The sequence below is a fragment of the Camelina sativa genome, chromosome 4 (genome assembly GCF_030686135.1).
Source record: "Camelina sativa cultivar CO46 ecotype springtype chromosome 4, ASM3068613v1".
NCBI lineage: Eukaryota > Viridiplantae > Streptophyta > Magnoliopsida > Brassicales > Brassicaceae > Camelina > Camelina sativa.
Window position 1 is genome coordinate 18,505,662 of NC_141883.1, and position 24,071 is coordinate 18,529,732.

Genomic DNA, 24,071 nt, shown 5'->3' on the forward strand with positions numbered 1-24,071 from the left:
TCTAAATGGAACTTCACTATAATTATTAAGAATATAATTAGTTACAACATATTTAAACTAATATATCTATTAGACATAGAGAGTGTGATCAAAGTTGTAACTTGTAAGAGAGAATCATAGCCATAATAAACACTTTTTTTGGTAAAATTCTTGATTTCATTGGAACATATTTATTACCTCTCTTTAAAGGTTAGACACGTTGTCCGGAAGAGCAATTAATTAAAAACATTAGCGTGGCGGATATTTCGTTCATGTAAGGTCAAACTCTATGAACCTGCCTCACATGATTAGGCTGCCATAATAAACCGAATTTAGGATTATATACTGTATTTTAAATTTGCACAATACTCATTTCTAGGCATAATAAAATTAATTTTAAAAAAATATTTCCATTTGTTTGTCCATTTAAGTGCTATTAAATATTAATAAGAACTACACTGTTATTGTTTATAAACTTATATATTATTCTTTTTTTATTTGTCAACATTTATATATTTTTCTTTTTGTCGTATAAAGTGAGAAATTATATATACCAAGTCAAAGGAGAGGTTATTTCTTTCTGTTTAAATATTTTCTGTATTCATGAACAACAACTAAAGGAGAGAAAATAAAAGAGGATACAAGGAATAGTGGACCAAGAAAGTAGAAACGGTAGCAAATTGCCAAATTAAACGTTATAATCGAAGCCATTAATAACGAAAATACATTATATATATTGCCATTAATATATATTAGTAATTAGAGAAAGAGAATCTTAAAAGACTTTGACTGCATTCTTAGACCAATGTACATAATCTCTTCTTATAAATAATTCCTTTCATTCTCACAAACAATCTTATAAAAAAAATATCATTTACTTATATCAATTAATTATGACAAGACCTGCTCTCTCCTCTTGTCTATCCTCATGTCTCTTTGTCTTTGCCTTGCTTGTGAGTTTTGCCGCAGCAGCCGAAAATGAACAAGACAAACAGGTAATTGCACAAATTATCCTTTTTTAGTTAACATGGTCATATCATGGTTCTAATTATATGACTTATGAGCAACCCTGATGCTGATGCTGATGATATATCCGTAGGTGTATATTGTATACATGGGTGCACTCCCTGCTCGTGTTGACTACATGCCAATGTCCCATCATGCTAGTATTCTTCAAGATGTTACCGGAGAGAGGTGCAATGATTTAATCCAATTTTATAGATCAGAGTGTTTATGTGATTATATGTATATGGTTTCATGTCTATCGATCAAATTAAAATTCATAGATCCTCTAACAAATGATTCTTTTTTATCAAAGTTCGATCGAGGATCGTTTGGTTAGGAATTATAAAAGGAGTTTCAACGGATTCGCAGCCTGGCTAACCGAATTCGAAAGAGAGATACTAGCAAGTAAGTGTAATTAACTCAAATTACTAATCTTCTCTATACAATAACATTAACTCTATATGATTTAATTGTTTTGTTATTACTTCTTAGGTATGGACGAAGTTGTGTCTGTGTTTCCAAGCAAGATACTGAAGCTCCAAACAACGACGTCCTGGAATTTTATGGGCCTCAAAGAAGGCAAAAGGACAAAGCGAAACAATCTTGTAGAGAGCGATACAATCATTGGTGTTATCGACAGTGGAATCTACCCTGAATCGGACAGCTTCAGCGGCAAAGGCTTTGGTCCCCCTCCTAAAAAATGGAAAGGTGTTTGCGAAGGTGGCAGAAACTTCACTTGCAACAAGTATGAAACCCCTTAAACTTATTATACAATTGAAATGTGTTAGGATTTGATTTGTCAAATTTTAAGGTTGAAATGAATGTGAACGATCTGGTGGCTGTACACAGCAAGCTTATTGGAGCACGGTACTACACACCCAAACTAGAAGGGTTTGCTGAGTCAGCGAGGGACAACATGGGACATGGCTCACACACAGCATCCACGGCAGCTGGAAACGCTGTGAAGCACGTAAGCTTTTATGGACTCGGTAATGGAACCGTGAGAGGTGGCGTCCCAGCTGCTAGAATAGCGGTTTATAAAGTATGTGACCCTGGCGTCAATGGGTGCACCACTGATGGAATTCTAGCCGCATTTGACGATGCCATAGCAGACAAGGTAGACCTTATTAGCATCTCCATAGGTGGGGATAACGGTTCACCGTTCGAGGCAGACCCTATCGCTATCGGGGCTTTCCATGCCATGGCCAAGGGAATCCTCACTATAAATTCCGCAGGAAACAGTGGTCCACAACGTAGCACAGTCTCGAGCATTGCGCCTTGGATCTTCACTGTTGCTGCTAGTAATACAAACCGCGCATTTGTCACCAAAGTTGTTCTCGGGAACGGCAAGACAGTTGTCGTAAGTACCAAGAAACAAAATCATCATTCCTTTAAAACAACTTCCTCGTTTAACATTAATGCTTGTTGTGGAACAGGGAAGATCGGTAAACTCGTTTGAACTTAACGGAAGGAAGCACCCTCTTGTATACGGGCAATCAGCTTCAAGTAGTTGCGGTGATGCTTCAGCCAGGTAACTTCTATTCCAAGAAACATTTTATCTTTGTAAACTATTTTGGTCTTCACATAGCAGGTTTTAATGGTAAATGCTGTTTCAGGTTCTGCTCACCAGGGTGTCTAGACAGTAAACTTGTGAAAGGAAAGATTGTGTTATGCGATTCCCCGCAAAATTCAGATGTAGCTCAAGCTATGGGAGCCGTTGCATCCATTGTTAAGAGTCGCAATGGAGATGTGGCATTAATCTTCTCTTTTCCAGTGTCTATTCACTTGGAAGACGAATATAACACTGTCCTCTCGTATATGAACTCCACAATGTACAAACCCATCTCTCTGTTTTAATTTTACAACTAGTACTCCATCGTATAGCTCCATCTTTATTTCATTTTTATTTTTTTGGCCAGAAACCCCAAAGCAACTGTTCTGAAAAGTGAGACTATCTTTAATCAGAAAGCTCCAGTCGTTGCTTCCTACTCTTCTCGTGGCCCAAACACAATCATTCCTGATATCTTGAAGGTATATATAGAAACACAGAAGAGCTAAGTTTCTTCTAGTTGTCATTCTAACATTCTTATGTCTGATTAAATGATGAATTTGATTTTCAGCCAGATATAACAGCGCCTGGATCAGAGATCCTTGCTGCTTATTCTCCTGATGGCCCACCAAGCAAATCAGACACAAGACGTGTAAAGTACTCTGTTGATACAGGAACTTCAATGTCTTGCCCGCATGTTGCTGGTGTAGCCGCCTACCTAAGAACGTTCCACCCAAGCTGGTCTCCTTCCATGATCCAATCCGCCATCATGACTACCGGTAAGCAAAAATAAAATCACTCTGTCCTTGTTTTTTTTCTTTAAAACATAAGTTTCTTGTATTGCAAGAAAATTTAAAATACTCTGTTTTTGATGGGTTTCGTGTAGCTTGGCCAATGAGTGCATCTAGTTCTCCATTTAACGAGATGGCCGAGTTTGCCTACGGAGCGGGCCATGTCGATCCGATAGCTGCAGTTCATCCTGGACTCGTTTATGAAGCTACTAAATCCGACCACATCGCCTTTCTTTGTGGCTTGAACTACACCGGGAAGAACTTAAGACTCATTTCCGGTGATAGCAGCAGTTGCACTAAAGAACAAAGTAATTCATTACCCCGAAACCTAAACTATCCATCGATGACTGCTCAAGTCTCGGCGGCAGAACCGTTCAAACTGACTTTCCATAGAACAGTCACTAATGTTGGTATGGGTAACGGCACCTACAAAGCAAAGGTAGTGGGATCTAAACTCAACGTCAAGGTGTTTCCAGAAGTCTTGTTTCTGAAGTCCTTGCACATGAAGAAGTCCTTCAAGGTGACTGTTTCAGGCAAAGGTCCCGAAGCTGATCAAAATTTTGTGTCCGCACACCTGATATGGTCTGATGGTGTTCATTCTGTGAGAAGCCCCATTGTTGTTTATGCTACGAACTGATTAGTCAAAATTAGTTCTTGTCTCTAAACATTATCGCCAGTTATGATTGTTTATTTTACTTGTCATGATATGTTTGTTGTTTAGGAGGTTTCTAATTCGTTCACCCATTTAAAGTCAAAACATCTTTGTCGGATTTGCTTATTGGTTCGAAATTCAACATTGTTATATGAGAGTTTTGATTTAATTTGGATAACGATCAAATGTATCAACCATCTTAAAGTCTTACTAATCAGCGTGTTTTATGCATTTGAAATCTATCACTGTTAACAAAGAAGTATACATTTGTTTTTATTTAATTTTATATTAGTTTGATTTATTTTTAAATATAGTATTACGTGAGATAGAATTGTTCAATGTTAACCAAAATATTTGATTTTTTTTTTGTCAACCAAAATATTTGTTTCTTTGTACTTCAAAAAACATAAGAATCCTGAAAGTTTAGTAAAATAACAGAGGATTCTCTCCTAATTACAGAATTGATCGAATATGAAATTCAAATCTCTCGAAAGCACGAGATCTTACGTACAACTGTTCAGGAGCTTGATCTAAACAAGATCAGTAATGGATTTCTAACAAATATGGTGCCTAATAATATGTGTAAATTAGTTACAGAAATTATGCTATAAATGATCGCATATAGTACAGTCAAACATTAATTTTGATAAATCATAAATGTAGATAGTTAACATGGTCAAACCTATGAAATAATTTATTTATTTCTTTTTCTTAAACAATTTTTTGGTATATGTAAACAAATAAGCTTGTAGTTTGGATTCGAAAATTCAAAAATAAAGGAAATCAAGTCAATTATTCATTCTCTTATGCAAACTACATTTATTAGTTTCCATATTAATAAACACAAGTTTTATAACAATTGGATATTTAACGTGAACATCAGTAGAGAGTAAAATAATAACAACTAGATTATGACCCGCGGTATATCGCGGGACAAGTTTTTTTTTTTTTCCAACCAAACATTAATTTAGAAAATAACTCCAAGATTGGTTGCCCAAACCGGAGGATAAAAGTTTACAAAAGAAGTCTCAGAAGATAAAGATCTCGAAGAACGAGCCAGACAATCTGCCCGTATGTTTGACAAGTTTTTTATTTATTTTTCAATGTACTATTTTAATACTAATTTTGCTAATGTACTCTTTTGTTAATTTTTGTGATTTAGTATATAATTCGTGGTATACCGCCCGACAATTTTTTTTAATATAATCTTAATTAAATCAGTTTGATTCGACATATTTTATATTTGTGTTGTTAAAATAGTATAATAAAGATTTAACCTGTATTGAAGTATCATATTAATGATATTTTATTTTTTAGTATTATCAATTCAATCATGTAATATCATATAATCCGTCATGTAATATAACTCTTTTGTGTTATTTTAAAAATTTAATATTTTTAAATATTCATAATTTTAAACATTTTATTAAGTTTAGATATATCAGTTATAAATTATAAACTTTTTAAAATTCTGTAATTTACTATATACAGTAAATTTACGATATATGTATGTTGAACACACACTTTTTATATTAATTGAATAATATATGTTCGTTTAAAAAAATTCAAATCACAATATATGCAAGAAAAAATATATATTTTTATCAACTTTATGTATTATATGATGATTCGCTACATTTAAATTTTAAAATCAAAAAAGATGATAGGAGAATAATTTTTTTTAATATGGAATAAATCTTCTAAAAATCTATATTAATTTTAAAATATTATATATATGGATATTTAAAATATCTTAATTCTGTTTGGTTATAAGGACAATAGAGAGAATTAAAACTTGTTTGGATATGAATATAAGCATTAAATGACATTAAATGTAAAAACTTTTCAAAACTGATTTTTGAGCAAAAACTGCTGCAAAAATACTATTATAGATTCAGTTATGTATTAATAGTTGGCAAAGAAAGATAAAGAAGAGATGGCTCCCTATCCTCCATGTTGGTCTGGTGCTTGTGAAGATCCAGAGTGTTGTGCTGGTGGTATTACTTCTATTCTCATTTTCATTTCATTTTATTTTTAACAGTAATATATTGTTGAGAGGATCGGTCGGGTTACTTTCGGTTCGGATTTTGCCTTAGATACATCATACATGTATGTAAGGATTAAACATTTCTAGTTATTAATTCCTTAAAAGTACAAACTACATAATTAAATTAAAATCTACCCAATCCTATAATGTAGTGTCATATGTTGCATATTTTGGAACTAAAAAACTTTCCATATAAAAAAAGGGCCAAGTGAAGATTTAAAAAAGCCTTACGCGTTGTCTCAGACGTCTGAACTTTTTGTAGAGAGAACCAAGCATTTGTGGTAACGTCATCAACATCCACTACAGAATATGTTTTTCTTTGGATATCAAGTCACTTTTCACACTTTTCTTTATATATTTTAAGCATTTTGGTGATTTTCAAAACTGTGTACCGGTTGTTTTTGTTTTGTGTATACCACAATTCTCGTCTATTTGTCAGATGTAATATGCCCCATTCTTCCTGATCATTAATGATGATTTTGTTCTTGCATCCGGTCATTGTAGGTTATGTTTGGATGATAGTGACATTTTGACTTTCTCTTACAATGAGCACTCGAAGATGTGGCATTTCCAAGCATCAACGAGCTGATAAATTTTGTGGTGAATGGGCAAATTGGATACTAACTGTTGGGGGTGCCTTGTTGAGCACATTGTCTATTTGATTTGGTTAGAAGCTAAAGCAGTCACTTGATTTTCAATGCCTCTACTGGATTAAGGGAGGGATGAACTAAAAAAATCTGACGACACTTTTCAAAAAAAAGACAAATGGAAAGCCTCCTAAATTGTGATTTTTTCTATCGGATTTCTCATGTAAAAATGTATCCAAAGTCTCCAAAAATCTATATTTTGATTTTTTATTTAAAAAAATTACTTTGAATAACAATTGCTTTTATATGATTTTGACAAATTATTAATTGAATAATAAAATATTGTGAGTGATTTTCAATGATTTTATAGAAATTCCAAATTGAATAACATTGAATTTGAGAAGTAATTTAAAAATCATAAGTTAAATAACAGATAGTTTTAATAAAAAAACCAAAATCCTCCAAAATCCTCATTTGAATACCCCCCTCGTAAAGTTTTCAGGATAAATTCTTTCATGTGTAATTGGTTAGTTTTTTTTGCAATTAAGGTTAAGGTTTTTTGCATAGTGGCTATATACCGATCATGTAGTTTGGTCCGTTCAAATTAAAGCAACTAGAAATTAGCCTGGCCACTTTTTTCTGTGTTGAATTAAGTGGAGAATTTGTTACAAAAAAAACCCTTTTTGAGATGTCTCTTTTAAAATTTCCCATTTTTAAAACATTTTCCTTTTTACCATTTTTACACAATTATAATATGTTAAATTAATTTTTAGAATTTTTTTTTAGGTTTGGGTTTTCTATTTTATATTTAGGGTATAGTTTTTAGGGGGTAAGATTTAATATTTGGGGTTTAGGGTTTATAATTTAATCGTTTTATATATTAAAAATGAGTATTTTTAAAAATGGACACTATGAAAGGGTATTTTTTGAAAAGTAACATTAAAAATGAGTATTTTTGAAAGTTTCCCAAGTAAGTATGCGTATTTATCTGTATTTAACTTACATTCTTTTTCTTTTTCTTCCCCTCCCTAACATCGATTTTCATTTTTTTTTTCTTTTTTTTTCTTTTGACAACGACTTGCATTGAAGGAGCAAAATTAAATTTTCAGCAATTTTCTTTCATTTTTATAACATCTCCAAATATTTCTTTAGTTTTCTAATAAATGTTCAAAATGATAACAATAAAAAAACAATAATGATTTTTTTATCAAAGAAATTAATGACATATATTTCTTTATCTAAGACACCAATGATGCATTGATGATTGCTTTAGTTATTTGTGGAAATCTAGAATTTGTAAGGTATATAGCCAGAATTGTGAAAATAGTCTGAAGTTTTTGGTAGTGGCGTTGTGAAAACTACATGTGGTAGTTCACTGGTTACCATGTGAGGTAGACATGTTGTATTGGAACTGATATCCCCTATATATTAAAAGAGAAGCATTCTCTTCAAAAAGCTGATGTGTCGACGCCAGAGACCTCGAAATACATTTAGCAAAAAACCCTTAACTTTTCTACTTAATTACATTAACATACCATTATATTTTCAAAAAAAAAAAATTAACTAAATAATAATTAGATATGTCATCAGTTCTCACACAAATTTAAATATCACATATTAAAACTAATTAAATAATTACATACTATTTTAAGTCAAAATTCCACTAAAATTTACTTACAAATATACAAGTCAAAGTTATATTATTTTTAAGAAAATATTAATTTCTTAAAATCAATATAAGTAAAATATTCTAAAAAGGCTATAAAAATATATAAAGTTAATAAAAATAAAGAACATATAACTTATTAACAAAATCATATAAAAAATGTTATTTTTATGTTAGTATTATTACCATAATAATTTAAATAACAAGCTTTCAATAATTATTATGATTGATTATAAAAAGAAATATATTACCCATGAATTATCTCCAACGTATTAAAGGAAACTTAATTCCCAATAAATATAGATTTATAGATATTCATAAATAAATATAAAAATGACAATAAATTAGGGGATATCATGATGTGTAATTATTTATATATATCTAAGTATGTAAAATAATTAATCTCAACACTTAGTGTGATTATTCATTAAAAAACTAGAAATATTGATAACGGAATAGGAATATACTTTTTAATTGTACATTAATCTATGTGCTATTAAAAACGAATATGACAATAACCTTATCATTATAAATAAACTTAGTACCGAAAAAATCATAATATATATAATGAGTGATTATTAAATTATAAAAAATTGTTATAGTTATTCGATTAACCATAAATATAAAAATTTGATTTTTCATTCACACAAAAATATATATTTCCATAAATTGTAACATTTTATAAATATTTTCTTTACCACGTTCACATAATTCACGGGTGAAATGTATTCTTACACGAATACGTTGATTTTGAAATTTCATTAATTTTTTCATAATGATTTTTTGGTAATAATCCGTTATTTATAGAAAATATTAACAAACCGACTAACTCAAAAGATTTAAATAGTCTAATCACAAATATTAAATCAATAAATTATATTATCTTCAAAAAAATTAGTTTAGAATCCGATTGTTACTAACATATAATAGAAATAATTAATTAAACTACCGAGTGATTTAGTATATGTTGTTATGGTTACATAAGAAACATGCAAAATTGTTATGATTACAAAATTAAACATAAGATATATGAATTTGATTTTTAAACCACACAAAAGACATGTTGCAATAAATATTAACATTTTATCAATATTTTTTCTTACACATTTAAAGATTTTACGGGTGAAACGTATTTTTTACACAAAAAAACGCAGCTTTGAATAAATAAATAAAAAACTTTAGTTACATGTTATGTTTGACACAAACAAATATTGGTTCTCGAATAATAATTTTACTTATAATAATTTTCTTTAAATCGATTTATCCCACACTATGTGCGGGTTGTTATCTAGTTTCAATATTAAAGAGAAAACAAGAAAAACGAAAATAAAACAATATGATCACATCCTATAAAATATATAATCACCGTATTCTCCCAAAATTTATAAGATTAAAAATGTTGAAATTTTATTTCTCTTCGTTTGTCTCTCTCTTGTTTCTGAAGTTCTGCTCAGCAGATAATGACCAAGAACAGGTAGCCCAATTGTTCCCCCTCATCTTCTTCTTTTTTTGTTTAAGTTGTTCCCTGGCCCCTCATCGTGATACTATATTAGGCTCATGTATTAACGCGGATATAAGAAAAATATGTGAAATTTTAAGTTGTATTCAAAATTTTAATTTTATTTAATTTGATTTTTTAAAAAATCGGATTTAGATTTCACACACTCCATCTTGCAATACAATTTCTTTTTATATTATTACATGATAATAAAATTATATTTTAATTCCATGCACTCAATCCCAATGAATAACATTTATAATTTTCATATAAAAAAATGTGCATTATATCAAATTTATACCTTACTTCATATTTTATAAAAACTAAAAATTAATAAAATATAATTCTCAATAAAAAAAATGAAAACTAATTTTATCTCATATTTGAAAAAGTAAAAATATCTTAAATATATTTGTTTCATATTTTGTAATCTGATAAGTAATAGTTTTACTAATTATCCAACAACATCATAAATTTATCAAAAATTCAAAGACGTTATTATGAAAAAATTATTTGTTTATGTAAAAGTGAGTATCTACAATCCTTTTTCTTTTAGGATTAATAACTGATAATATAATTTATTTAATTATGCTATTATAGTAATTAATTGTATAATTTTCTTAATTCTTTTTCTTATAGAATTAGTATTATTTTATTACATACATATATGAACTATCTTTTTACATTTATTAAATTGTTTAAATTTTTAATTTCTTATAATTTATAAATATGTTAAAACAAAGTTTTTGTATAACACATCATAACATCTTTAATTGTTGAATTGACATGTATCGCGATCACATGAGTTACTAACTTTGAAAACCAAGGTTTATATAATAACATAATATTGAATACGCTATCAAATCATTCACTGATTGAAAAACTTAAGAAAATTACATTAATATCTTATTTTGATTATCTTATATTTCTTACATTATGTTAATCACTAATTTTAACACATTAAACCTTTTCATACTTTAATCACTTTTCTATATAAATTTCTTTTTTTACTATATGATTATAATAAATAATAATTGCAATTAAATTACAAATATTTTCCTTATTAATTGCACGTATTTTCCTATTGAAATTAGTAATTTAATAGAAAATTTTCCTATTAGAATTAGTGATATAATTGATTACTTTTGGTTTTCTATACTTCAAAAATATTAATTGTAATTCTTTTATTTTTAGGATTTTTTAATTTTCTTATAATTATTAAATAAGTTTTTTCACACATGTCGCGATTATATGAATTACTAACTTTGAAAACTAAGGTTTATACAATAAGATATTGTTAACCTTACATGTATACAACTTATGAGACTATGATGTTGACGATGATGATCTTGCAGGTGTACATAGTATACATTGGTGCACTTTCTGCTCTCGTTAACTATTTACCGTTGTCTCATCATACGAGTGTCCTTAAAAAGGTCACCGGAAAAAGGTTGATAAATGTTGTAAATATTGTAAACTTGTAATACTTATATATATATACGTATATATATATTTTGGTTTTTCATGTTAAAATAAAAAGCCTTCAAGAAAAATATACTTGATTTCTACAACATTATTCTTACTCACCCGAACAAAAATTATATTTTGTGTACCTCTGTTGAGAATTGCTTCTTGACGAAGCATAAAAGAAGTTTCACCGGGTTTGCGGCCCAACTAACTGAATCAGAAAGAGACAAAGTTGAACGTAAGTGCCATCACATTCATAGGGTGCAAATGGTTGCACAATTGAAAGGGTCGAAGGAGTTGAAAAAAATTATTCAACCAACTTTCACCATTTCAATGGAAGAGGTGGAAGAAGTTGAAAAAAAACTATTCAACCTAGTCAACTTAAAAAGTGAAAAAATAAACTAATCCTACAGCAAAAATGTTTAATTTGTTCAACCATTATTTTGGAGATGAATGGGGTGAAGATTATTCAACTAAGTTTTGTTCAACTCACTTTTTCAATTTTAAATAACCATTTGCAGCGAGATTATAGGAACTTGAAAAACGTATATTTATTATAAAAAAAAACTACATTAGTTAATATGGTTTGTTATATATACTGTTATTTATTTTTCTTGTGTGTGTACTGATTTGTAAATTATCAATGCATCAACCAACCAACCATTATAAAGAATACGCTGTCGTTTGTGAATATTTTCATGTAATAGAAACATACAGTATTAAACAATGTCATGTAGATGTATTTATGCAATTTGTAAACTATTATTCTTGTGTTTCTTAAAATTAAGATTATGTGTATGTTTTAAATATTTAACTTCAAATATTAGGTATGGACGAAGTTGTGTCGATGTTTCCGAACAGGATACACCAGCTCCAGACGACATCGTCTTGGAACTTTCTTGGTCTCAAGGAAGACGAAAGAGCACACTCACACTCAAGCACCGAAATCAATATCATCATTGGAGTCATTGATACTGGAATCTGGCCAGAATCGGAAAGCTTTAGCGACAAAGGCTTTTCTCCTCCTCCTAAGAAATGGAGAGGTGCTTGTGAAGGCGGCAAAAACTTCTCTTGCAACAGGTTTGATATGAATCCACTCAAATCGATAGCAATAAACTTTCGTAAAGATGTCAATTTCTAAGTAGAAATGAATGTTAATTTGTTGTGTTACAGCAAGCTTATTGGAGCACGGTACTATGGGATGGAGTCAGCCAGGGACAACGATGGCCATGGGTCACATACGGCATCCACTGCTGCTGGGAACGCTGTGAAGCATGTGAGCTTTTACGCACTTGGAAACGGAACCGCCAGAGGTGGCGTTCCAGCCGCAAGAATTGCAGTGTACAGCGTATGTGATATTCAAGGGTGCAGAGCTGATAGAATTCTATCTGCATTTGATGATGTGATAGCAGACAACGTTGATCTCATCAGCATCTCCATCTCTCCGTTCACTATTTTACGATTCGAGTTGGACCCAATCGCGATTGGAGCTTTCCATGCCATGGCCAAGGGAATCCTCACAGTGAACTCCGCTGGAAACAGCGGTCCAGCGCGTGGAACGGTCAGAAGCGTTTCACCATGGATCTTCACCGTTGCTGCTAGTAACACGAACCGCGCGTTTGTCACCAAAGTTGTTCTTGGAGATGGTAAGACAGTTGTCGTGAGTACCAAGAACCACATTTATTTTTAAAAGCGTCCATATCTTGTCCTTTCTTTTAACATTAATGCTTGTTGCAAAACAGGGGAAATCAGTGAATTCGTTTGAACTTAATGGAACAATGTACGCTCAAGTGTACGGAGGATCAGCTTCAAGTAGGTGCGATGCTGCAACCGCTGGATAACTTCCATCCCAAGACACTAATCTTCATATTTATTTTTGCTCTTCACATAGTAGATTTAAATGGTTTTTTCGGTTTCAGGTTCTGCTCACCACATTGTTTAGACACTAAGCGTGTAAAAGGAAAAATTGTATTATGCGATTCTGCTCAAAATTCAGATGAAGTTCAATCTAAGGGAGCCATCGCGTCCATCATTAAGAGCAGCAGAGTAGATTTCGCCTTAATCTTCTCTTTCCCAGTCTCGGTCCTCTCGGAAGAGGACTATAACTCTGTCCTCTCCCATATGAACTCGGCAAAGTAAAGCAAAGCACTTCTCTCTGTCTTATTATATTTAGTTCTTACAAGTTATCCATCTTGAAGCTCGATTTGTTTTTGGCCACAAACCCTAAAGCGACTGTTATGAAAAGTGAGACGATCTTTAACCAGACAGCTCCCATCACTGCATCCTACTCTTCTCGTGGTCCAAACACTCTCATCCCTGATATCTTGAAGGTACACATAGAAACCATAGAAGATCAATTTACTTGTATTGCTCTCTCTTGGGTCTAATTGAATGTGAATTTGAATTCCAGCCGGATATAACAGTACCAGGAACAGAGATCCTTGCTGCTTATTCTCCTATTGCTCCACCGAGCGAATCAGACACAAGACGTGTAAACTACTCTATCATTAGCGGAACTTCAATGTCTTGCCCGCACATTGCTGGTGTAGCCGCCTACCTAAAGACGTTTCACCCACGCTGGTCTCCTTTCATGATCCAATCAGCCATCATGACTACGGGTATGCAAAATAAGGCCCACTCTTGTTTTTTAGAATACTCTGCTCATTTTATCTTGGTAACATAACGTTCTTGTATCGCAAGAAAGGGTTTGTCACACTCTGTTTTTTTTTTTTTGGGTCTCTTGCAGCTCAGCCAATGAATACATCAACTCTGTCCGATCATATGGCTGAGTTTGCTTATGGAGCTGGCCATGTCAGTCCAATAGCCGCAGTTCACCCTGGACTTGTCTATGAACTTACTATATCCGACCATGTCACCTTCCTTTGTGGCTTGAACTACACGGGAAAGAGTTTAAGACTCATTTCGGGTGAAAACAGCAGTTGCAGTGAAGAACAGAGCCACTCATTACCAAGAAACCTCAACTACCCTTCCATGACGGCTAAAGTGGCAGCAACAGAACCATTCAACCTGACTTTTCGTAGAACAGTCACAAACGTCGGTACATCAAAGTCAAATTACAAAGCCAAAGTACTCGGAGGATCAAAACTCACCGTCAAGGTCGTTCCAGATTCCTTGTCACTGAAGTCTATGTACCAGAAGAGGTATTTCACGGTTACGGTTTCAGGCCAAGGTCCCGAAGCTGACAAACTTGAGTCAGCACACTTGATATGGTCTGATGGAATCCATTCTGTGAAAAGCCCTATCGTTATTTATGCTACGAACTAATGTGTCAGAATCAGTGGATATGTCTCTTCAAAACTATGATTAATAATGACATTTATGCTACGACTACGAACTAATGTGTCAGAACCAGTTGGTATCTCTATAAAACTATGATTGAATATGATGTTTCTGGTTCCTCTCCAAGTTAGATTTTAAAGAATAGTTAACAAAGCGAAGCACCTTAAGACGCTGTCGTTTTGTTAGTTTCACTACTGTTCTAAGTGATACTACAGAGTAGAGAACGATTCAAAAGTTCACACCTTGGAGAGTCTTACGACCGAGAGAGAGAGATGATAGCAGTTCGCGTCTTCTCCCGAAAAATCCCATCTTTCGCATCGATCTTCTTACAAAACCTAACTAGAAACCCATCAATTCATCGGATTTCATTCTCGAATCTAAAACCCAGAACGCTACTTCACCCGATTCCGCCGAAACCCTTTACGGTGTTTGTTTCTCGGTTCCATGACGGGAGACCAAGAGGTCCTCTCTGGAGAGGGAAGAAACTGATCGGAAAAGAAGCTCTTTTCGTGATTCTGGGTCTCAAGAGATTGAAAGAAGACGACGAGAAGCTTGAGAAGTTTATAAAAACCCATGTTTTCAGATTGCTGAAATTAGATATGTTAGCTGTTATCGGCGAGCTTGAACGACAAGAAGAGACTGCGTTAGCTATCAAGGTGAGTTCTTTACTTGACAATTTCTTTTGGGTCTTTCACGCTTTTTTTTTTTTTTTTTTTTGCTTCGGCTTAAATTTAGTTAGATTCCATGTTTTGGGGGAAATGCTTGAGCTTTGTTGATTACTACGATCGTGTTTACGTTTTTTTATAGTTTGATTGCAATGTTCTGTGTTTCTGTTCTACAAAATTGGGGTCGGTTTTGGTTAAATGCAGAGTTTCAGAGGTGCTCATGAACTGTTCGACGAAATGTCTGAACAGAGCTGACTTTAGTGTAGTTGTATTCTTAAGTTCTGAGACCTTCCTTTATAGTTCATATACGTATATTCATGTGGTTCTGTGTTTTTTCTAGTTTGTAGCTCTTAAGGTCATGCATTGTTGTTGATGATTGGTTTATTTAATTTACAGATGTTTGGGGTGATCCAGAAGCAGGAATGGTACCAACCTGATGTGTTTATGTACAAGGACCTTATAGTATCCTTATCAAAGAGTAAAAGAATGGATGAGGCAATGGCGTTGTGGGAGAAAATGAAGAAAGAGAACCTCTTTCCAGATTCTCAGACTTATACTGAAGTTATTAGAGGGTTTCTGAGAGATGGATGTCCCGCTGATGCAATGAATGTGTATGAGGACATGTTGAAGTCCCCGGATCCGCCGGAAGAGCTGCCGTTTAGGGTTCTGTTGAAAGGGCTTCTGCCGCATCCGCTTCTTAGAAACAAAGTGAAGAAAGATTTCGAAGAGTTGTTCCCTGAGAAACATGCTTATGATCCACCAGAAGAGATATTTGGTAGATGCTGAGGTGTGTTATGCACATTATAACTCTACTCTTCTATCTCAGACTTCTCAGTGTTTCTCAAATTGTTCTCTTTGAATACTGTTTCTCTCCACGTATGAAGTTTTTAGTCTTTTGGCAATCTAAGATAGTTAAATCAAATCATACTGTAGATCAGTCTTAGTCTTGGATTGCACCAGTGAGTAACGAGAAATGTTTGCGACTGTTATTCATCCGTGACTTGTGTGCATCATGCAGGCTCTTAACAATAGCAACATGGGAAGTCTATCTTGATCAAGATCCAGTATGTGTGATGTTGAAGAAGTATGAGTAGATCTGAGCAAGTGGCGAAACAAACTGTTACATCACAAGACAAAAGACCAACTTTAGTTAGAGATGAGCCCAGATTATGTAGCGACTTCTAGTCCCTGTTATGATGCTTCATAATATTAGGCAAAGACCAAACTTTTGTGAATCCAACATCTTTCTTTATGTAGCGACTTCTATTCCTTGTTCTGATGCTTCATAATATTAGTCAATGACCGAACTTTGTGAATCCATCATCTTTATAGTAAAGATTCTAAGTTGACAACATTTCTACTTTTTCCACATTTCTGTGGCCTCTCATGTTCTTGAAGGGTTCCTCTTTTCATCCTTACTTAATGAACAACGTAATAGAAGAAGTTTTATTATTGTTGATTTCTGAAATGATGCTTGTCCTTGTGGGCGTGCCGGAGTGGTTATCGGGCATGACTAGAAATCATGTGGGCTTCGCCCGCGCAGGTTCGAATCCTGCCGCTCACGTTTTTGTTTTCAATATGTTCATATTATTGACCCCAAAAGATAAATTTGACTAATTGAGCTCCTTTTTTTTTGGGTCATACATGAACATTACCAAATCCATTTGAGTATTTGGAATAATATCTGAATAATCTGATCATTTAGTGGCATTAATATATTATACATATCCTCACCTTGTTGAAAAAGTAAGAACTATATAAACATTATGGCATCATCCACTTGACGAGACAAACAGAACATTTTTAGTTTGGGATCAAAGCTATTTGACCATTCTTTATTAATGTGACACTACTGGTGAAATCTATGAAAATGATGTTAAGATCTTCCGCCAAAATCTTCTTTTTGAAAACACAATTAAGACACCAGTGGACTAGATAAGCTCAAGTACAATTGTTTTTGGCTCTTTGTGATCAACAAAGGTTGGAAACTTACAGAAAATGCTAATTTTTGTAAATCAACATAGTGGTGGGGACTAAGTCTAAAAGCGGTATAAGATTTAATTTTTTTGTTCTTTTGACTTTCAACATTATCATTGTAGCATTGGCTATTTGTCTATATATACACCCATGATCTTGTTGTGGCTACACACCTTATCATACTATCTTCTTCTACATTCTTAATCATATTCTCTTTTCATTTCTTTCTACGTGATTAGTTAATAACACATTTCTCTTAGTAATGGAGAAAGGACAAGCTGGATCATCATCGTCTTCTTCCTTCACCGCTCAACTCTTTGGCCCCAAGGAATCTACTTCCTCTGCCAACTTCAACTCCATTTTCCCTCCTCCCTCCAAGGTTCCATTATAAACCCCTCTTCTTATAGTTCCTTGTGTTTCTTTTTTTGACTGATCCTTGAAGTTTATTTATCCTTTTTCCTTTCTTTTTTTTAGAGTTTTCAGGGAACAGCAAGAAATATCCTAAGCTCCAAACATGGGTCCCTAGGTCAGTGGAAAAGGCCTTTATCTCCAACTGTTTTTGTCTTGGGAATAGTTTCATTACACTTAAAAAAAACTTGTCTCCCTTCTTGAATCAATATGGTCATTTTTGCAGTTTTGTTAGAAAACGTTCTGTTTCATCTCGAAAACTAGTCATTTTGATTTAAAAAATGGCTCAACTTGCTTTATTTGGTTTGGTACTGAGTCAATCAAGAACATGAAGAACTCGATCAAGATTGGTCCAAAGTGCTTGTCAATCATTGAAACTAAGCAAAAACCATACTACTTTTACGGATGATATCAAAAGAAACTCCAAATTCATCATAAACAAGCTTGAAAACTTAGCTCTCATGCCAAGAAAAGCTCAAAAAATTCCACTTTTGCATTGAGATTCACTGTTCTTTTGCCAAGATAACAATTCCAATGTGGGTAGTCTTATGAATACATTATCTCCTTGGTTTTGGTGGTTTCTTTACAGAAAAACGTAAAGACTCTTCAACCTGCAACCTGAGTTCATCTATTTACTACGGTGGTCAAGAGGTTTACTCTCAATCAACACAGAACTTTACTTACCCTCCAGTGAGTTATATACTTATATCACCCACCCGTTCCTACATGAGTCATGCCACCGTGATGTTTGATTGTTTCAAAGAAGCGACAAAATAATCTCTAACTTTGCAAAACTTTGACTCAATCAGATTAACAAGGATCAGGACAGAGACAAAAATGATGCCAACTCGTCGGACGCCTCAAGAGGAGACTGGTGGCAAGGTATGATATATTTATACCCCAACCAAATGATTTTGTTACAAAATTCTTGTCTTTGTTTGTTTTCCTTCTAACATTTTACCCCATATCGCAAATTTCGCAGGTTCACTATATTACTAGAAGAACATAAAGTTGAAACAGAACAACTTTGATCATTTTATCCTTTGTTTGTTCTAAAGAAACTGTTTCAATGACATCATGCTTGTCTCTTTATCTAATGTTAGACGAAAGATTATATCTTTTTGTACTTCAAATAACAGAGGATTCTCACTGGCTATAGAAACTGATCGAATCTGAAACTCAAATCTATAAAAAACACACAGATTGTACAAACCCTTAATAAGGTTAATAAATAAATGCGTAGAGAACAAGAAACACATAGATAACAAGTGCGGAAGGAACCAGGACAACAAGAGGAACAATAGCTGCGAGTGCATGAAAGCTTCTCTTACATTCCAAAGGTCCAAGTTTGATCTGAACAAGATCCACTAACGCCATTGTCAAGAACCCACATCCAAAAACCGACGCAGCACACGAAGCAACGATCCCAACCCTCAAAGCAGCCAAGTTCACACGGCCTTCTCCTGCTTTTAACACACGCGTCTCATCCTCCTCCACCACAACGTTCCCGTTCCTTGTTGTTGTCCTGATTGCTTGCTTGAGAGACATAGCGATGAGGCTGGAAAAGAGGAAGAAGCTGAAGGAGTAAACATGGCTTGAGACTAACCTCTCCGCTAATGCATTGCCTTTTGCGGCGATACACCTGCGGAGATGTTGGCTCTCGGCCGCGGAGGAGGATGAAACCGGGAAAGTGATGTTTCCACTTGTGGTGAGGCCGAGGAAAAGAGCAAGCGAGAAGAGGGAATTAACGTTAACGATCCCGTCTAAAGCCGTGACGTGGATAAGCGTCGTTGGGAGGAGCCGTCTCCGGAGAAACTCTACGGCGCCGGTGGAAATTGCCATAAACTTTGAAATGTTTAAGCTATACAAGATGAATAATTAGTACATAATTTTGAGAGAAACGGAGATTAAAATTAATGACTAAAGAAAGGTTAGCTTTTAGTTGTTACTTTGAGGGAGACTGTGGGAAAATGTGTGTTAGCGTCGAAGCTAAGTATTGCGTGTCGTCTCCGCTGAGGAAAACGACGGACATGTAATGATGGGCAACGTGAATTGAACTACAAGGTACAAAACCTTTTTAGGCTTTGTATCGATACGTCGCCGTATGAGTCAAATTTATTACTCTTCTCCTTTGTAGGCTATCGATATATATATACCTCGTCGAACACTATTTTATAAAGTTAAATCATTTATGAAGATCTATTCTGATTTGGATATAACTTGTCTTAGGCCAAAGATATATAATTCGGATCAATAACCGTTCTTAAATGATTTTTGTTCTCAAATTTCATTTCCGGATGAATGGACTCGGAAACCATTAACCAAATACTCTGCGTCTTTTTTACTAATTCAAATTCTAGAAATCAATTTGTTTTGAAATTATACACTTTTCAGGTTTTCTATGTATTTGTTATATTCCCTATGGAAGTATACAACTTCTTTTTGTAAACTATATAATTTTTATAAGTTGGTTACAAAATAGGTTATAGATTAAATATAGGTTAAAAAATGTTATACATTCATTGATCAATCCATGGGCTATACGAATACATTTAAGAATATCCCAAAAAATATTCTTAAAGAGAATATTCCAATGATTTATACAATTTCCAAAATAAAATCTTTAGTATTCCATGTATTATTACAAAATATTTACGGTTAGGCATAAAAATTTACGGTTAGGCATAAAAAGAATAAAATCTTAGCAATTTATCATACTTAATCGTGATTTCCGAGATTTTATTGCAGTTGAAAATAAAATCTTACTTAAGTACATGTCATATTAAAAAACTTTCACCAAACATGTTCAAAAATTAAAATAAAAACAAAAAACAAACATAACATTTCTTATACATAAAATTACAAAATTAACAATATAAAACTTACAAAATATGTGTGTTTTTCAAGCCATCATATTTAGCATATGATTTTATTGCATAATGTTTTATCTAAAAAAAGTTTTACAAACAATCATATAAATTATATTTCATTCTAAAATTATAATATAAATAAAAAGAATTTCAACCCGTGCTAAGCACGGGTCCAAATCTAGTTTATTGATGATAAATTGTAAACTTCATTTTGTTTTGTTTTTTTTTGTTATAGTAAACTTCATTTTGTTATTATTGATTTACATTTATTAATTTTGTTAATCATAAAAAGGAAAAAAGATGTCTAGCTACATGAAGTATCAGAGAATGCATGGTCACATATGCCAAGTATATTATTGTATAACCAACTACACGAACTATATGTATTACATGACCACATGCATGAACTATATGACGTTATACGGTCAACACCATAAACATATAATCCAGTACACCGGTTGACTGACTCCAGCGAAGACCGACGTTGATTCCGGCGTTGACCAACTGAAAAAAAAATTTAATTTAAAATTTATACTAAATCAATTATGGTTTTTCATGATTAAAAGACATATTCTATTTAATATCCAAATATGTTTATATATATCTCTAATATATTCATTCTTATAATTAGTTACTTTTTGTTTTTCAAGCTAAAGTAAATAGTTAAATAAAAATCATTTATAATTATTTTCAAGATAGAAAAGTTCATTTATAATTATTTTTAAGATATATATTTATATATATATATCTCTGATAATCAGATTATTTAAATACTACAAAATCAATAAAATCAAATTCAACTACTTTCATTAGAAAATAATATGCAAAAGATTGAGTATATGACTCTTTACTCTAAATTTTGCATGGTAAATGTTATACAAAATTTTAGATACTCTTTACTTTAAAATTTACATACTCAAAATAACATATAAACAACAACAACAAAATTCACAATATCTACTTTTAATAGATAAAAGATAAAGATACAAAAAATTCATTTTAGCAAAACAATATATTTGATTTAAGGGTATGTTTGCAAAAGGGTATAAAATAAGAGTATTTTTGCAAATGCCTTTATATTATATCTTGAAAATAATTATCAGTGATTTTTATTTAACTATTAGTTTAGCTTTAAAACTGAAAATTAACTAAGTATAAGAATGTTAATTTAATTTTTAGAATTTTTTTTAAGGTTTGGATTCTCTATTTTACATTTATGATATAGTTTTGAGGAGTTAGGATTTAGTATTTGGAGTTTAAAGTTTAGAATTTAGTTATTTTATATATAGAAAAGGATGTTTTTTGAAAATGGATAACATAAAAGGTTATTTTTGAAAAATGACATAGGAAAAGAGGTATTTTTGAAAATCTTCCTAGAATGAATACATTAAAAAAATATAAAAAATATTTAGATATTAAATATAATATTTTTTAATTAATAAAAACTATAAATGATTAAATATAGTGATTTTTTAGTTTTTATTTTTAATTTTAGAATTTTTTTTTGGTCAACACCGGTCTTCACTGGAATTAATCAATCAGTGTACCAGATTGCATATCTATGATGTTGAACACATGACGTCATATAGTTCATATATGTGACCATGTAATATATATATTTCATGTAGTTGAGTATACAATAGTATACTTGGTATGTGTGACTATGTATTCACCTATACTTGATGTAGCTAGCCATCTTTTTTCCATCATAAAAAAATGGTGGGGATTCCAGGTTTAGTTCAGTTTTGGTTTGTGTTCGATTCTGTTTGGTTTTCATAAAACTCAACCGAAGTTAGTTTGATTTGGTTTTTGTTTATTTCGATTTAGTTTGTTTGATTCTATTCTGTTAAAAAAACTAATTAATGTGATAAAACTATTGAAAAAATGTGATTATTGTAATCTATTAAAACTGGATTTTACAGACTTTTAAATATTATTTTACAAAATTTAATCCTATTACCTAACGATATATTCAGTTATTCTTTTATTAAAATATTTATTTGATATACAAGTTATTCAGTTGGACTACTTTGAGAAGTTCTAAACCAAGAATTTAATGAGTCAACAATTATTTCAACAATTTCCTCAACCAATTACCACAAAAGAAAAAAAAAAGTAATGTCATAGACCTATTTATTTTGAAAACTAAGTTACTATTGAAAGTTATAATTTTATCATCAAATTCTTAATACTTTGTCAAATAAGAAGAGGTATGATGCATTTTATCATGAAAATAAGGTAAACATATATATTTAGGGGAATTTTTTTTGTTTCTTTCATTTGAAAATCTAGGGAAAATTAGAAATAAATGAGGTTTTTCTAAACATTTGTCCATATACACTTTTTTTTGAAGATTGTCAATTGTGACGAAAATACCCCTACTAATAGATATAGTGAAGTTTTTAGGAGTTTAAACCAAAAAACAAACATAAAATCCATGTTAGTATACAACTGTGTAAAAAAAATTTGAAAAAAAAATGTTTTGGGTGTCAAAAATCAGTTTGTAAATTGATGATTTCTAGTCTAAATTGTTCATAAAAGACTTTCTACGATTTTTTCAAGTTCTGAAATATTTAGATTATTCATTCTACATTTTGTACATGTTCTACGAAGTTTAGACGAAAAATTTGTTCTAAAGTTTTCAGAACCTGAATTTTGTATGTTATACAAAATTAAGAATATGTATTCCACATCTTTCTTCATTCTACATCAATTCAGAATATATTTTCTACGTTTTACCCTATATACTAAAAGAAGTAGAAGATATATCATAGACATTTTAGAATTTATAATCTGTAAAACTTAGAATACCATAGAAATAGAAAGAAAATAAATTAAATAAGGAAAATGAATATGTTTTGAATAATCTTAATTTATGATTACAATTCTGTATTTATTGTTTAGATATGTTCTAATATGTTTTAGAATGTGTATTCTTAATTATTTAGAAGAAAGACAAATTGATATTCGACATGACTTAACCTAATATGATCGATTGTTGACTTAAGCTAAATGGACAACAACGAAACTGTGTTTTCTAATAATCATCAACACTTGTATAAATATTTAAGAACAAATTTTCATCAAACTTGTTTTTTTGCTTCTTTGATTTGAGCTTGAAACATTGATGTTTATTACCAATTTTTCATCCTTCTGAATTTTCTCATCTTCAACAGAATCAAACACCTCAATTATTTAACCGAAAAGTCCAAAACCAATGTCAATCGCAACACGTAAAGCTGTAGACACAATTGCCATGAGTCATCATCCTTTAATAATGAACATACAACAAAGTTTCAAATCTGTTCCCTATAATTTCTTGATAATTTGGTTTTGTTCAGTGTAGTCTCTAGAATAAGACAAATTTTATCATATTCCATGATATTCTTGGATTATTCTTTTAAACAGTTGAAAACATTCAAAAGAAACTAAATAACATTATGAGAAAGAGAGAGGCTTCTTTTTTTGAATTTTTTTTGTCCAGTTACGATTTGGACTTGTAAGTGAAACCTCTGTTTTAGCTAGAGGTTTTGGGTGTAGAGAAAAAATTATTTTCTTCAATTAAGTAATTTTTTAATTAAGGGTATAATTGGTTTTAAATTTTTCAAAA

General features: G+C 31.8%; 5 protein-coding genes and 1 non-coding gene across 7 annotated transcripts; 5 read left to right on the plus strand and 1 right to left on the minus strand.

Moving 5' to 3' along the window:
* Positions 1-588: 588 nt before the first annotated feature.
* LOC104783853 (subtilisin-like protease SBT4.5) lies at positions 589-4,081 on the plus strand. Its single transcript, XM_019244302.2, has 10 exons — positions 589-974; positions 1,079-1,173; positions 1,298-1,389; positions 1,477-1,729; positions 1,834-2,344; positions 2,421-2,515; positions 2,601-2,816; positions 2,904-3,015; positions 3,105-3,312; positions 3,420-4,081. The coding sequence occupies exons 1-10, from the start codon at positions 873-875 to the stop codon at positions 3,959-3,961; spliced, it is 2,226 nt and encodes a 741-aa protein (XP_019099847.2). The 5' UTR covers positions 589-872; the 3' UTR covers positions 3,962-4,081.
* A 7,217-nt stretch (positions 4,082-11,298) lies between these two features.
* On the plus strand, positions 11,299-14,526 carry LOC104783854 (subtilisin-like protease SBT4.5). The gene is made up of 7 exons (XM_087509080.1): positions 11,299-12,321; positions 12,415-12,901; positions 12,984-13,077; positions 13,160-13,371; positions 13,440-13,571; positions 13,652-13,859; positions 13,988-14,526. Exons 1-7 carry the CDS (start codon positions 12,071-12,073, stop codon positions 14,524-14,526), a joined length of 1,923 nt encoding a protein of 640 aa, XP_087365206.1. The 5' UTR covers positions 11,299-12,070.
* A 128-nt stretch (positions 14,527-14,654) lies between these two features.
* LOC104783857 (protein THYLAKOID ASSEMBLY 8-like, chloroplastic) lies at positions 14,655-16,560 on the plus strand. Its single transcript, XM_087510317.1, has 3 exons — positions 14,655-15,197; positions 15,603-15,993; positions 16,225-16,560. The coding sequence occupies exons 1-2, from the start codon at positions 14,814-14,816 to the stop codon at positions 15,990-15,992; spliced, it is 774 nt and encodes a 257-aa protein (XP_087366443.1). The 5' UTR covers positions 14,655-14,813; the 3' UTR covers position 15,993; positions 16,225-16,560.
* Positions 16,561-16,688: 128 nt separating this feature from the next.
* TRNAS-AGA (transfer RNA serine (anticodon AGA)) lies at positions 16,689-16,770 on the plus strand. Its single transcript has one exon. It is a non-coding gene; the product is annotated as a tRNA-Ser (tRNA).
* Positions 16,771-17,334: 564 nt separating this feature from the next.
* Positions 17,335-18,747, plus strand: LOC104780496 (uncharacterized). 2 transcript variants are annotated; one of them, XM_010504999.2, is made up of 5 exons: positions 17,335-17,562; positions 17,658-17,709; positions 18,181-18,281; positions 18,401-18,473; positions 18,574-18,747. In XM_010504999.2, the coding sequence occupies exons 1-5, from the start codon at positions 17,446-17,448 to the stop codon at positions 18,588-18,590; spliced, it is 360 nt and encodes a 119-aa protein (XP_010503301.1). In that variant the 5' UTR covers positions 17,335-17,445; the 3' UTR covers positions 18,591-18,747. The 2 variants fall into 2 exon arrangements, with proteins under 2 accessions (XP_010503301.1, XP_010503302.1); XM_010505000.2 differs by having other exon boundaries at positions 17,351-17,562; positions 18,181-18,242.
* A 7-nt stretch (positions 18,748-18,754) lies between these two features.
* LOC147945934 (uncharacterized) lies at positions 18,755-19,558 on the minus strand. Its single transcript, XM_087510300.1, has one exon. It carries the CDS (start codon positions 19,431-19,433, stop codon positions 18,816-18,818), a length of 618 nt encoding a protein of 205 aa, XP_087366426.1. The 5' UTR covers positions 19,434-19,558; the 3' UTR covers positions 18,755-18,815.
* Between the last annotated feature and the right edge of the window lie 4,513 nt (positions 19,559-24,071).